Here is a 15,511-nt window from a genome sequence, read left to right as displayed (position 1 = left end):
CTTTTAAATCCTAACACCTAGAGAAAACTAAATACAAAAGGTTCAATTGTTATTCTAACCAATGCTTGCTTAAAATGCAAAACATTTACTAACCAGCTTTGTCTTGATCCATCTCAGAAGTAAGTTGCTTGTATTTCTTTTATTCAAGACAGTAAGCTTTTTAATCAAGATAACTGGTATATTGATTTATTTTAAAAAGACATGAAAAAAGGAGGATTGTTTTTCACCATTTTGTTACTATCATTCTTACCATTTCCCATTCCTTTATATTGGTCAAAAAAATATTTGTGCTCAAACACATATCCTCTTGTTTCTATCAGGATATGTTTGTGTTTTCATGAAAAGACTGTGTGTCTTTGCATCGCTTAGAAGTAATAACTCTTTCAGAGATTTAATATTGCCAAAGGGGAGCAAGTGACAGCCTGACACTTTGACCAGTGTTCTGTCATGTTACATGCATATTCATGAGTTAGTCTGTGCTCCCCATGCAAATTTTACTAGAGCAGGTGGTTGGTGTTGGTAATCTGTTTAAAAAAATGCCCATGTTTGTTTGATCTCTTCATTATTATGTTCATGAATATACAAACGTTCATGAACAGAGCCTCTAAATAAAAATATGTAATTTGTTTTGGCTTAAGGTTAGTGAAGATGTTTATCATTCAACATCAACAAATATCTGAATTAATTCAGTTTTTATACCCAGAGTGGTGATAGAAAGAGATCGCCACCTTTACACCTCAGTCTAAGCTTTGCCAGAAAGTCAAACAGCAGATGTTCAGTTTGTGTGGGTTGATGTGTGGAAGAGAGTATGCATATTAACAGAGTTTAAATTTATCCAAGTATAACTTTGAACAATAAAAATTAAACTGTTATATGTTTGACTACAGATTATCTTCGCATACATTAGTCTTGCATTGTATTGGATATCTATTAATAGCATTTGTTCATACTGGCACTAAAATAACCTAGGGCTTTTCATGACACGGTCTGGTCTTTTAAATGTGTTCATCTGCCTCCCTGACTTCTCCATTTAAACAGATCCAGTCACCCAACTAACACGACAGGTTTCCCTGTCTGTTGTACAGCTGGGCCGACCTGTTGATGTTCTGCCTTGGCACCGCAGCACACCTGATATAGGATGCACAGTTGTTTTTCTAGGAGGCATGTTGGTTCTTCGACCTCTCCCGAAGTCACAACAGTTCTATTTTGCAAGGGGAAGAAATTGAGCCTTAGGAGATGGTGTCATTGGAGCATGGCGCATTTCCCCTGTGATGTCCTCACCCGAGAGAGGCTATGTCCATCATACTCATGCTGCCGTAATCAAAGGCAGTGACGTAGGACACCAACTGTCACTATTGGAGCAAATCCCAGAAATTGGCCATCATCTACCGGCCATATGCCTTGTAAGCTCCATGACTGCATGGCACCAATATTTAAAAATACCTTTCTAGTATTGTGTGGGAGGTGAAAAGATGGTGTCTCCCACATCCACAGCAATTTCAGCAAGTGAAATCCTTTTTAACATTTAAAGGGGAAAAAATACAAAGCTACAAAATGCTGTGGTCGGATAGTTACGTTTTTCTGTTGTTTTAATCTTTACTAATTGAGAGTGAAGTGTTTTTGTCAGGTATATTCTTACTCTACAAACACTGTTTTTTATTTATGTTTATGTAGATGTGTTCATATAGTATTTGAGCTTATGTATTTCTGGTCAAATATGCAGCCATAGTTTTGTCAGGATCTTGTTGGTAGTGAGAAAAAGACATTTAGGATTTATTTTTACCATTAGTAAAGGGGTGTTTATCCAAATTTAAGTACAGTAGAGTCTATGCATATAGTATTTGAGCCTGTATATAGAAATCTGTACCTTTGTAAATGTAAGAAAATCACCTTGAATCCCAATTTGTCTAAATAATAAACCTTTTTTTCTTTTGCTAACTTTATAATAATATGCTGAATCAATGTTCCACCTAAAAAACTTTTTAAATACATCATTAATCATTCATTTGAATGTCAGGTAGTGAATCCAACTACACAATTTGTCTCCTAATGTTTGCACCCATGCAAAAAAAGTTATTGGTATACTAGCATAGCTAAGTAGGAAACACTGTAACATTATCTTACCTGCAGAACTCCAGTAGGGGACTTCCAGGTGTTTCAAGCTGAATTGATTCTTATTGCATGTGTCTCTTGGACCTCTGATTCAACATTTGTAACATAATGCATAAGAAGAAGTTATCTTTAGGGGAATGTTAATCCTCATAAATAGTGTGCAACATAACCTGCATGATACAATGTTGTTTAGCATTTTAAATGAAATACTATTTAATAACTAATGCAAATTATACATTTATTCTCAAAATTCAATGCATAAGCAATGTACCCCTTCCCTAATTATTATTATTATGCTAGAACCTCTTTGTTCCTTTTTCTGCATGGCTCTATTGTTTTAGATGGTGGCAACGAAAGCCATCCATGTTCTGCCGTCCACACCAAGACAAGGGAATTAACTCTCTGAGTGCCCCTTATCTCGCTTCCTCCATACTCCACCCGTTGCACTCCCATTCTTCTCCAGTAATGAGTATCTATCCAATTTAGTTCCCTTTCTCTCCAAAGGGGAATAAATCCAGCATAGTCCTTTGGATGAAAGAAACTGCAGGTCCCTGGCCTCTCGCTCCGTGACCTTAATTGACAGGAAATTGTATTTGTCTCTCTCCCTCTGCCACAAAACAGGTGTCCAGCGGGTTCTGTTCTCCATACTCAGTAGAATGACCTTGTCTTGTTTGTGTCTCCTTTTAATGTCCCTTTCAGCTGCTCCTAAAGGTCCCAAACTCTTCATGACCCCCACTAGGGCAAAGGTCGGGGACACTGTACGGATCTCTGTGCAAGGGTTCCAGGTAGGATTTACTTTGGTTTTACAAAATCAGAAAGAGATGGTATAGTAATAGTAGTATTTACATCTGTTAAGAATTTATAGTTTGGAGTCAAACTAAGCGAAAAAAATATATATATATATATTTATGCTTACGTGTATGTTTGCTCATAGAATATTCACTTCAACAAACTTTGGTTTCCAATCATCCATTTTATAATTGGTATAATCTTGGTTATAAAGACAATCTTTGTATTAGTATGAAATAGTAGTCTTTTCTCTGAATGCAAACCGAAGTGCATTAACTCTTTCTAAGGCCTACAGAGAGTAAGATGTCTGAAAGAAGAAAGTGTTAAAGGGTTTTTTTTTTGTGTAAATGGTCTTACTCAATATTTTTAACAATTCAATACAGAAATGTGTCAATTTACAGATAGCACAGAACCTTACATAAGTAAAGTAAAATTAAGTAAAATTAAGATTGTAAAGCTTTTTTTGATATAGACACTTATGATTTTAAGTAAATCCTCATTTATATAGATAAGAAAGAAAGAGCTCAAAGGAGGTGACTTGCACCTGTTTAATGTGTTTTAATGATGATCAGTAAAACACCAATGCAGGTATCCATTAAATGTTTGGACCATCACATGAGCCCATATAGATAACAATTGACTTTGTTCCACCAGCAGACCTTGCTAAATAGAGATATGTTCCGTGTGTATCTGGCTTGGGGCCTAGTGATGGTCTGTTTGACAGTAATGGTACACAAAAAGCAGGTAACCAAAGCCAGTCAGGTGAAGAAAATAGAGCTAATCCTTAAATAGAACGCACAAATGACCCAAGCATAAATCTCCCTTGAGACTTTCCAGACACTGCTCTGCAATCACTAGTCAGATGTCATGTTTGATTTATATGCTCCTTTTATGAGAAGAAATTAATATTCCATACTTTTGTTGGTTTAGAGCACTGATCTGTGGGCAGCACAGGTTTATACATCTGTTTGTGCTTGCTCAGTGACCTTGGGATCCTTTTAAAGCATGTCTTTGAGCAGAGTTAAGATTGGTTGCAACAAAGGCTCGGCCGTGAAACGAATCCAGTCAGAACCTTCAGCATCCTGAGTACTGATGTATGCAGACTGATCAAAAAGAAATGTTCTCTTGTCCTTCACCAGACTTGGGTTTTAGAATTTCACAAGTAGATAAAGCTTCATGCCAAGACTAATAACTTTGGACTCAGCCTTTAAGAAAGAACAAAAGTCTTCTCACCACCTTGTTTCAGTGTTGTGCAGCTGGGACCAGCTGCACAACACTGAAAAAAAATACTTAGTCATATTTCGTTACTTTAACACAATGGTTTTGTTTCCTACCCTGCTAACTTGAAAAGATGTGTTAAAGTAACTAAATATGATTGAGTTGATGCCAAAAACAATTGCATTATATTTTTTAGAGTTCTTTTTAATGTTTTTTTTTTTTTTTTTTTACAAATCTGTTAAATCATTTCAATAATGTTTTTATCCTTGATCTAGACCAGCAGGTTGTGATAATGATGGTATAACCTCAACATTTAAAAGAAGAAGAATACGAGCTTAGCTATGTGGATTCTCTGGGTTTCCTTCCCAGACCTTTTAATAAAGATGGATGGATTGATGTATGAATTATCTTAAGCATTCATCTATGAATCTTGCAATTCATAGATTAATTGCAAGTTTATTTAAATGTAACATATATTTTTTTTATTGTAAGAATTAGAAATTTGCAAACTAACAAACAATAAACACACCATCACGGATTTCTTGCAGTTCCTTTTTAAATGTATGCTGATGATTTTATCAAATTAAAACAGTTGGTCCTAAATTGACCTATTTTGGATCAGAACATATCCAAAGTAAGGGTCCAGAAAAAAGTAAAAAATGATGTCCTAAACTAGCTTTTCAATAAGTTCAAGCACATGGAGGGGATCTGCAGAAAAGCTTTTGTAAATTTAAGTGTTGATTATTAATGCATGTTGTTAACTTGCCATTGGATTAGGGGAAATTAGAGTCTGTATAATTAATGTACACTTTGATTAAAATCTTGTGGAGGAGATTCACATTCTCCCTCTGAGCTGTCTTTAATTTCCCTCGTCTGCTTTCTTTCTTTATTTTATCTGTTTTGTTGTGATCCTCCAATGTTGTTGATAGAATGAAGTATTTCCTGAGCCGCTCTACACCTGGACACGGGTGGGAGGCCGCTTACTAGATGGCAGTGCTGAACGTCAGGGGAGGGAGCTGATTCTAGAGAGAGTGCCAGCAGAACTCAATGGTTCAATGTATCGCTGCACTGCCCAGAATCCTTTGGGCTCCACGGATACGCACACTCGTCTCATAGTGTTTGGTAAGTATGCTTATGTCTGCAACATAATTAAGCCTTGGTCTAAATTATTTGTTATCCCAACACTCAAATTGACATAACTTGAATAAATATTATTATTTTTTTAAGATAAGAAATAACAATTTTGATTTTTCTTTTTCTTTTTGAAACCACAGCTGCATCCACAAGATTTATCAAGAAGTTTAGCTTTTGACAATTTTATTTCATTTATCTACAGTGACTTTGATGAATATTTAAATCATTTGAGATTGATATAACTACATCAAAATGAATCATTTATGCAACTGTGTCATTAATAAGAGATTGTGTTTGCTATTTGGCTCAAAAATACAAACATGTTTAAGTGAGCACTTAGTGAGATTAAGTATTCTCCAAAGAATTGTCCAACTCTCACACAAATGACATTTTTAGATCTGCTCTTTTTTTTTTGCAATGACAAAAAGTCACTTGGGAATCGGTAGCTTGTGATGAAACTCAAAAAACCTTTCGTGGCATATAGTGGAACAAAAACATTTTGTTCAACGCTAAGGCTGGGTATTTGTGTTTATGGCATTGAGGAGGTTTTAGCATACCTAATCTGTTCTTCTAAGGGAGTTATTGTTTACTACCCCTCATTCACACAGACTAAATCATCAGCGCTATTTTCTCTCTGTTGCAAATACAGGCCATTCCGATCGATGCGATAATTCCCAGTGGTTCCGTTGCGGTGTAGCATGACAGAGAGTCCTTTTCCGTCAGAAGTATAGATCGTGTCTATTTTTGATGGATGACAGAGCAGAACTTGTCAATATAAAAAAAAAAAAAAAGATGAGCCATGCAGCACGTCAGACCTAGATAGGGTGAAGCAGATTTGGTTCCTTAGCAAATAAGAGTGCATGCTGTCTGAATGCACTCTTCAATGCTGAGTGTCGCATTTTTGCAGCTGATGTAGGAGTAGACACTGAATGTAGTCAGTATGAGGCTGGCCTTAGGTACACTTTGCTCAGGAGACTTTCAGAAAATGGGTTTGCATTTTTGAATTAAACATATTCTTTTAGTCTTGATGACACTCCAGTGTTACCTTGTCATATTAAATTATGATGCACATTTCCTTAAAAGTCTCTCTGTCACAGCCTTCTTGAATTCAGTTGATTTCAATCACTCTAGCGTTGTCTAAAGGCAAGAGCTTGCAGTGTCACTTTTTTTTCCCTGCATATTTCTTGTTTGATAGCTATTATAGGCTCCATCTTCACTTTCCACTTTACCTAATATTTCAAAATCGATAACTGTACAATAATAGAATTTTTCCCTTGTCTCTTTTAGGTAACATTTAGCACATTATCCTACAGAATCAGAACCTCTTATGTATTTTCTGCGCCCTCTCCTTTAAGAAGTGCAGCTCAGTAACAGCCCTATCTTTTAAATAGAGCCATCTCGAATGGCCATACGGCAGTTATATCAAAGCTCATATGAATATGCCTTAATAAAGCATTTATTGTGTAGAAATTTCTTCTATCTTCTATCAGACTACAGTACACTACATGAATGTTATTTTTAACAAAAAATGTATTATACCCTGGGTGCAAATTTGGAACATGTATTTTAAAGTTCTTCATTGTTGATAAGGATGATTAGCTACAAAAACTTTTTTTTTCTAAAGAAGCGAGCTTGAGGGAAAACATCCTCATGAGGATAATAAAGCACGTCTATTTAAGAGTTTGATAAATAAAGTTCAGTACTAATGCCAGGTCAGCTTTTCAAGAGGCACAACACATATGTATCCTTAACAGAGGCGACATTTGTTGCAACTTTGTGTAATGTGACCCCTAGACAATTTGGCAACTGTCTCACCTGGAAGTAAAATGAGGAGAAGGGTACAGGACTGATGCTCACTGGTCCAAACTCATATTTTCAGCTGAGAGTACATGCTGTATTTCATTTGGAAATCACCTCCCAGAGTTTAGAGGAAGAGTGGAGAGGCACAGCTCCTGAGTTACTGTGGGCTCCCTGGAAACATCTCAGTAGTGCCACAGGCTGAACGTCTCCATGCCACAGTGCTTTGATGTAATGTTTAATGCAGAGGGAGCCTAACCAGTGAGTACATTTCCTGTACAGTTCATAGACAGTCTTCTCAGTAAGCCATCATTTCTGCATAAAAAATATACATTTAAATTGGTTTTATTTCACAGTCCTTCCTTTTCCCATAATCATGTAAAATATCCAAATATACATCATCATTCCCTGTTTATCAGAACTATGTGATACAGTATATGAGTTTTGCCTTTTCAAATAAGCTAATGAAATAAATTATTTTTCCAGTGGTATTCTAATGTATAGTTTGAAGTGTCTTGCAAATTCACAAACTGCAGAGCATCTCTAGTAAGCATACACTTTAAAAGTTAAAGAGCTACTTTAAGGAAGCCGTTTGCAAGGAAGGCCAATAAAGTCTATTTAACACCCTGATGCATCCTCCAGTGTCATTGGCTATGTGAACAGTATGGCCCATCTGTCTGTCTGCTCTTTGTAGATTGCTTCCACTAACGCTTAGAGGAAGTAAATGGTGATTAAGTGACCTTGGCACCATCCCCTGTGAGCTTAGAATGAGACATCCATACTACCCCCCACCCCCCCAGAGTTTGGGGACTGTGCTCATTTTTGCTGGGTCTTAAGAAAATACACAATCTTATAAAAGATGTATGTTTTTAAAAGCTTAGTTTTAAAGCTCCATAGCTGCAAGCAGGATTTACACAATAATCTACATCTTTAACCAGGTCACGTGAGTGACAGTTATTCAGATTGACACAAGCTGTGCTCAGATGCAGAGACCCACACAGACACTTAAGCAATTTTGCTGGATGTAGTAATCACATGGATGTGAGTACATTAATTTTCACCAGGTTTCTCTAAAGAACCGTTGTGTTTATGAGGCTCCAATGAGACCAGAGTAGTTTCACGTTGTGCTTTACATGTACCTTTCATCTACTTACATGCAAAGTTTAAGATCTATAAATAGCTCACAGAGTGGAATTAGAGTGGTTACTAACACTCTGCTAACCCTCCTGCTGCGCCTTTTGCAATTACTTTATCCCTGTGAGAACACTGAAAATACTTTGTCAGTGTTTTGTTCAGGTTAGACACATGCAGCCAATTAAATGTAAGGACCTCAAATCTCTTACCCATACCTGTTGGCCCTTGGCTGTTTTCCGCTTCCCTCTCTATTCCCTGAAAAGTATTGTGGTTGTTTTGCTGCAGAGCTTTGTGTTCCCAGGTCCATTTACCAGCTTTAGCCTTTTCTTATCAGCGATGTGCCGTTTAGCGTGTACTTGTACTGTATAACCTTAAAATTCTGTTCCATTAGAGAAAAACAATCTCTGTCAAGTAATACGTGTTTCACTTTTTTTTTCTTTATAATTCTGTTAACAATGATGATATTTCCATTCTTCATTATATTAAAATCCACATAATCTGTAAAGCAGCTGCAGTTTTTCATTGTTTCATTTCTTTTTTCAACAGAAAACCCAAGCATGATGAAAAACATGCAGAATCCAAACAGTAAGTAATTCAGCCGTCTCTTAAAAAAAAATGTGTTATGTAAGTATATGTTCTTTTTTTTTAATAGGATAACAAAAATACAAATGGTTTGTCTAATACAAGGTGCTTGAGAGCATTTGAGACAGGATTTCGGTTTGACAGTGTTCACAATTGGGCAAAAGGCCCCTTCAGTGACTAACTATGCATGTCACTGTTGAAAAAGTGCAAGATTATTGGTGTTTCATATGTGCAGTGGAAGGGAGCGGGGGGGGGCGCTCATTTCTGGTTTGCCAGATTATCATATGTAAAGTGAGGGATTGTAAGGAGAAGCCACAGAGATGTGGAAACAGCTCTCCATCTATCTAATTTTACTGTCTCTTCCACTCAGTCTCCCACTGCAATCTGCCTGTCTTTTCTTTTCCACTCTAAAAAGTGCTCATTTTTGTTCTCCCATTGCTTTCTACAAAGGATTTTGCTGCTTCAACCATTTCTATTTGGCTGTGCCCTATTGTCACCATCTTACTTTTTTCCTATTTTGTATTCCCTTCCATCAGCATTTTTTGTTCAACTTCTCCCCCTAGCTCACATACTCTGATTTGATGCATATATTTAATTATTTTTTTATGCACTCAGAACTTAAGTGTAGATCATGCTTTGGTGTAAAAAAAAAAAAAGAAAAAAAAAAGGGAGAAAGAAAAGAAAAGAGAAAAACAACATTCAGCTCTGAAAAAGAAACCAGAATTTTCAGTCTTAACAGATGGGCCTCTGAAACATGAAGTGGTTCACAACTCACTAAAAAGGAAATTAGAGTGCGACCCTATAGAGATAGCAATCAGAGCCCTGATACAGTGGTAAGAAAAACTGAGTGAACTTTAACAAAAGACTCTTTAATGGCTCATCGAGATTAGCAAAGCTCATTTCCACCCACATCTCAGCTTTACTGTAAAACCCTCTCACAGCTAGAATTTTGTCTTTAGTCAACAGCATGTAATCTGCATTCATTTGTTTGTGAAGTGACTGTGCAGTCGACACATACTAGGCATGATTCTTGGCCCTACAGCTGTTATCAAAGTGAGACAGCAAAGTAGTCATGCACATTTTCAGGAACTGTTACAAAGCTAATTAGAGATAAAAATGTGTAATTCATCAACGATTATGAAATTTGAAACCCCAAGATAAATCAAAATTATTCAATTTTTCAAGTCAGCTTTGTGGTTAATGGGTCAAGCTAAGTTTTACTGAGCCGGTTTTAACTGTTTACTCTTGCTTAAAAAGATAATATAGACAAATATTCTCAGACCATTAAGCATATGAGATCTTAAGCCACTACACTCTACATGAAAAAGTTGCTTATAATTACTGATAAATATTTTTTGTTTGTTTTACAGTCTGTGCCAAGTAGAATTTATAACTCATTGTGATTTACAATCAACAAATAAATAAATGATCTATGAAGCCATTTTCAATCTCTTTTATTTCTTTGATTTTTGATGCAGTAAGCTGTTAATGGACTGAAGAATTAATTTCAGGACATGATTATTTCAGTTTAAGCTCCAGTGTATGTGTGTAACTTTGTAGCAGTCTGCAGCAGGAACAGTTTTACATGTATATAGTAAAAGGAGTGCTCTTTGGTCAGAGAATAGTATATTTTAACAGCAGTTTTCACTTACTCCTTTTCCAGCATCACTGTCTTTATGCTTGGAGCATCCCACACCAATTTGTTGTTCAAAGTTAATCTTTATTTTGCTTCTTCCCTGGCTGCCATATCTTATGCAAATCCAAAAATGCAAATGCTCCGGAAAGCACAGAAACAGGTGTGTCAAAGCAGGGACAGAATTGGGTCAGAATGCGCTTACACAGGTGTCCTGCATGCAAGTCAAATTGATGTACAACACAGCGTCTAGAGGTTATTAAGGCTGAATATTCTAATCCTTATCAGATTGATGGGAAGGACCACCAACCACAAGTTGGTCAAGGCTTTATATAAAATAAATTTGCAGAAACTAGTGTTGATGATTACATTTTTAAATGATTGCCAGTATGCTATTCTCTGATGCAGCTTATCAACCTGAGCTATTTAACAATTAACTAAAATTATTAGATAAGAGAAACTGAAGATCTTTTCTGTAGCTCTGTCCACCTCCACAGTAAAATGTTAAAGGTTGTCAAGACATTGTAGGTAGTGTATTCTGTTCTCTAAGACAAACGTTTAACCATAAAGAACTGATTTTTTTAACAGTCTCTCCAGAAGGAAATGCTGTTTCTCTGAGTCAAGAATTAAGCCACATTGTAACCACAGGAGGTTGTCATCATGTGATCTGCATTCAGAGCAGTGGCATGCAAAATTGAAATTCAAATCCCATTTTCGAACACTTTAGGAATAGGAAACAGATTGCAGGTGTTACAAGTGTACAGGTCCTTACCACTTTTTGAGATAACAAGCTTCCTCTGGATTGTTTTTATTTAGCATAAAGAAAGAGAAAATATTGCTTTTAGCATTTTAGGTCAAGCACATAAAGCAGTTTCTCCACATCTTCCTGCAGACAGCTGTCCCACTGGTCTTAGAGAAATCCATTTGGCAGAAATGCACTGAGATCCGAGCCAAAAAGACGAGGAAAAACAAATGGCTGGTTGACTTCCCTCCATGACCGTAGTCTGGAAGGGCACCTCAGATGATGATCCCATGCTTGAATGAGCCCATTACCTAATGAGAGAATGTAGTCGTTAAAGTGATCCAGTTGTTGTTGAATGTTTCATGACGTGAATAGAAAAATAAAATGCACTCTAAGGCTAGAACTTGCATTTTTATTTCCGCATGTCATAGTTACAAAGCTCAGATAACTTTTAAACATTTGCTAAACATTAGCAAATATCTTAACAAATATATTGATCAGATGCACTGTCCTGTTTCCATAACAGGTCTAACCGGTACCAGATGATATAGAAAGCAGGCACACCCTAACATTGTCACCTTTTACAATGTGACTGCAAATGTTCTAAACCCAGAGCCCAGCCACAATCTGAATAAACAGTTAATGTCAACAAAGACACACCTACAAACAAAACCAACCTTCTGCTGCACTAACTTGAATTTCAAAGCAGGATATCCTTTAGGAAGCAATAAAAGTCTTATACCACCCATGCAGATATAAAACAGTAAACTGCACCCAATAAAATCCATAACAAATATAATTTATTCCACATGGTAAAATTTGAGGTATAGTTAAGTGCAAAAAAAATATGTCCAGTGCTGTTACAACTCAATATTGACGCACAAAACCCCTTTTTTTCATTATACGAGTGTTTTGTGCTCAAAAATGGTTGTATTGCTGTCCCTTTCAGAGCTCACTATCATAAATTTAGTACATGGATATGATCAAAGCTGTTCATCAATTTTATTCTCCAGATGTCCTAGTAAGGTGCATAAAATCTGAATAAATCAGAGCAGTTTAATAACTGATGTGCCTATAGTTAAGGAAGCTGAATTTTAAAAAGAAAACGCTATGATGCACAAGAAAAAGCTCAGTTTTCCTATGATTTATGTCTTGTGAATGTATATAATCTGTCTTTTGATCTAAAGTCAAGAATGGCTCATCCATTCTGATTTAGTGGTGTTGGATTTTATCTATATTTTGGGGGCAATTTTTCTAATCTATGCTATTAACACTTCATATTACTTTTAAATTATAAGCATAAGTGATACTGAAAATCTCTTTACCAGGACTGTATATGAGTACGCTGAATAAAGTGGGATTTTTTTGAAGTTCTAAAATGTTTTAATTCCAATATCTTTTTTTCTGTGTTAATTGGCCACCACAGTGCTTTTTCAAGACATTATATGCCGTCACGTTGACATATAAAGTATATGCATTGCTTTAAAAAGCCGGATTATCTGCTGTTCCTGCTGCATAGCTGTAGTCGATCAGTGCACATGAACTCAGTGAAGTGCTCAGTGAGGTTGTTTCTGATAACTTTAAAATGAATCTGGCAGAGCATATTATTATCGGCTAAAAGAATATCTTAGATAAGCAGAAACTAACAGGTTTTCAAAGTTTTAGCTAAATGACGGAAAATGGTTGAACCGCAAAGAGTTCTAAATTGTCTGAAATAAAAGTCTTTGTAATGTAAATGTGACTTTGTGGCAGGTGAAATGAGTCACAAATTATCTGAGCCACACATTTTCTATGGGATTGACATCTGGGCTTTGGGATTGCTAGTCAAAAGTTTTTCTTTTATTGTCTCTTGAATCCTGGGTCCCTTTGAATCCTGGATAGGAAAGATGTCTGACATAAGCCTGTATGCAGGTTATGCCTTTCTATATTGATCCCTGAATGAGGGAACAACTGCAACTACTGTCTCTAATACTTTGTTACTATATTTGACTTAGAGTCCTGGTCCATCTCGAAGACACATTTTTGCGAAAGTTTAATTTTCTCGAAATGTTACTTCAATGCTTATACATGTTTTTTTTCTCTTGAGCATAATATCTGTTTTGTGACGTGTAGCTAAACAGGAGGCTACAATTTTAGTGGCTGAGATGCTGTTCTTAGATTTAAATATTATCTAATATTTCTCTAAATGTAACAACGATCAAATTTAGCAATTAAAATTCAAATTGCCCATCACTCTATGGTCTTATTGGGGACTAAGAACACATTCTTAAACAGGTTTGACTTTAAATTTCTATTTTTTACTCTTAAAATAACACTTTAAGAGTGAAATTTAACACCAATCTGAGTGCATTTGGTCCACCTCTAAATCTGCGTTAAATGTATTAATAATATTTGGATTTTTATTTATCTCACATTGGAGGAAATTTACCTTTGCATTTAACCCATCCCCTCGGGGAGCAGTGGGCTGCCACTGCCATTGACTAAAGGAGTCAATGAACTTTGACGCTGCATATTTAACTCTGTGGAATTTACTGTGTACAGTTTTTTTTTTTCATATCAAATTAATCTTTATGTATTTAAATACTATCAACAGAACCTGACAGGAATCAATTTCTTATTTATTTATTTTTTCTTTCTTCCTTTTTTGCAGATGAGGCCACTCGCATAGAAAAGTGTGGACTGACGTGGCTTGCACTTGTTCTTTCAGTCACAGCAGGACTGACGTGAAACTGCTTTCCCAAGACCCTTTCGCCACACATCACAACACACATTTTGCCCATACAGCACCCAATATTCAAATATGCTTACAGAAAAACACACATACAGTTCTGACACTTTCCAGAACCCTGCAAGCCTATTCAAGTCATCAACAGACAACTCTTTTCATCTGTCAAACAAGAAACAGTGCCACCACATGAAGGTGCTTCACTGTTTTTTACAAATTATATTCAAGATAATACAAAAAGAACAAAGTAAAGAACTCTACAGTTACCGCGTCCTATATAGTTCCATCCTATTACCTTTTTTTCTGTTTCTTGTCCCCCGTCTGCCTGTTGATAAAATAAAATCTGATGATTCAAAATGAAGATGAAAAAAAATTATTTTTCTTTCTTTTTTTTTTTCTTTTTTCTTTGATAAATAACAATATTATTGGTGTTTAGTGAAATGTGGACAAATGGAACCGGCATTGACTGACTGCACTATCCTATCAACCAATCCCATCTATTACATTTCCTGGAATGGACCCGATTAGCAACAAACTGATAAGTCATGGGAGAACAGACCTCCAGATGTCCAACAAAGCTATATATATATATATATATATATATATATATATATATATATATATATATATATATATATATATATATATATATATATAATATATATATTTCTGATGGCTTGGAATGTACAAGAAGATTTCAATACATTGACAGAACTGGAGAAATCTCTTTTTTGAGTGTATTTTGTGTACTACAGTGTAAATACTAAAAATAATTAAAGAAGTTATATGGTTGATGTTGAGGAATGGGTGCTGAGGTTGTTGGAGTATGCTTCTCCAGCTTTGTTTGTACTTCATTGAACTTTCAGATACAATTCTTGATTGAGAGGAAAGAAAATACATCCTTTCTGTTTGTCACTTTGGCTTTTTATATGAATAATCTGTTCTCCATGGACAGAGGTAAAAAAATAACAAAAAAGTCCATATGTCTGTTTTCTGGGGTTGTGGTGCATGTGACTTTTCAAGATTCGTTCTCCTTTTCATGTGTTGCAAGTGACAGCACTGCAGCTCTTTGTCACTAGCCTGTAACCCAGCTATTTACTTGTGACCTACATTGTGTACAATGCGTAACTCTTCCCCAGACAGTACCAATCAAGTAGGATCATTTTAGCCGCCGTTCCAGGGAGGAGCTCACAAGAGGCAGCTTGTGTAAACAGGGTTGTTGCATTTGTTTCATTTCACCTGTATTAAAATGGAGAGATGATAAACTCACAAGCCTTGACTTTACTTACAACTGAGCAAGTGTTGGACATGTTTCTGAGAGATATATTATGTGAAACATTGCATATTCTGGAAAGGTTACTGGAATTCAGGATGATCAGTTTCAGTTTATCCCAGCAAATTAGAACATGCAAATTGAGATGTTTTATCTATTGCTTATATAGAAAAGCATCTTATTTTAAAATGGACCTTTTGTTTTATTCTATAATATCCTCACATTTTCTTAAGTCTTTGCTAAGAAATTGAGGGTGGGGTGGGGTGGGGGGCATTGGGGTAAATTTAGTTGAATATAAAGTACAGCTATTGGATATAGCTGCATTCCGATTTTATTGCTACATTACACAAACATTAAAACATAGAGTTTCAA

The 15,511-nt window shown here is 35.9% G+C and overlaps 1 protein-coding gene across 1 annotated transcript in view; it reads left to right on the top strand.

Moving 5' to 3' along the window:
• The window catches only part of igsf21 (immunoglobin superfamily member 21), a 213,571-nt gene extending 199,132 nt beyond the window's left edge, over positions 1-14,439 (top strand). The window contains exons 7-10 of the mRNA XM_015375324.1: positions 2,812-2,897; positions 5,049-5,241; positions 8,731-8,769; positions 13,792-14,439. Of these exons, the coding sequence (XP_015230810.1) occupies positions 2,812-2,897; positions 5,049-5,241; positions 8,731-8,769; positions 13,792-13,868 (395 nt within the window). The 3' untranslated portion in view covers positions 13,869-14,439. The remainder of the gene's footprint in view (positions 1-2,811; positions 2,898-5,048; positions 5,242-8,730; positions 8,770-13,791) is intronic.
• Positions 14,440-15,511: the final 1,072 nt, after the last annotated feature.

Source organism: Cyprinodon variegatus, unplaced genomic scaffold (genome assembly GCF_000732505.1).
Source record: "Cyprinodon variegatus isolate N-32 unplaced genomic scaffold, C_variegatus-1.0 Scaffold117, whole genome shotgun sequence".
Lineage (NCBI taxonomy): Eukaryota > Metazoa > Chordata > Actinopteri > Cyprinodontiformes > Cyprinodontidae > Cyprinodon > Cyprinodon variegatus.
The sequence above is the reverse complement of the archived record's forward strand: the minus strand, read 5'-3'. Positions and strand labels throughout refer to the sequence as shown.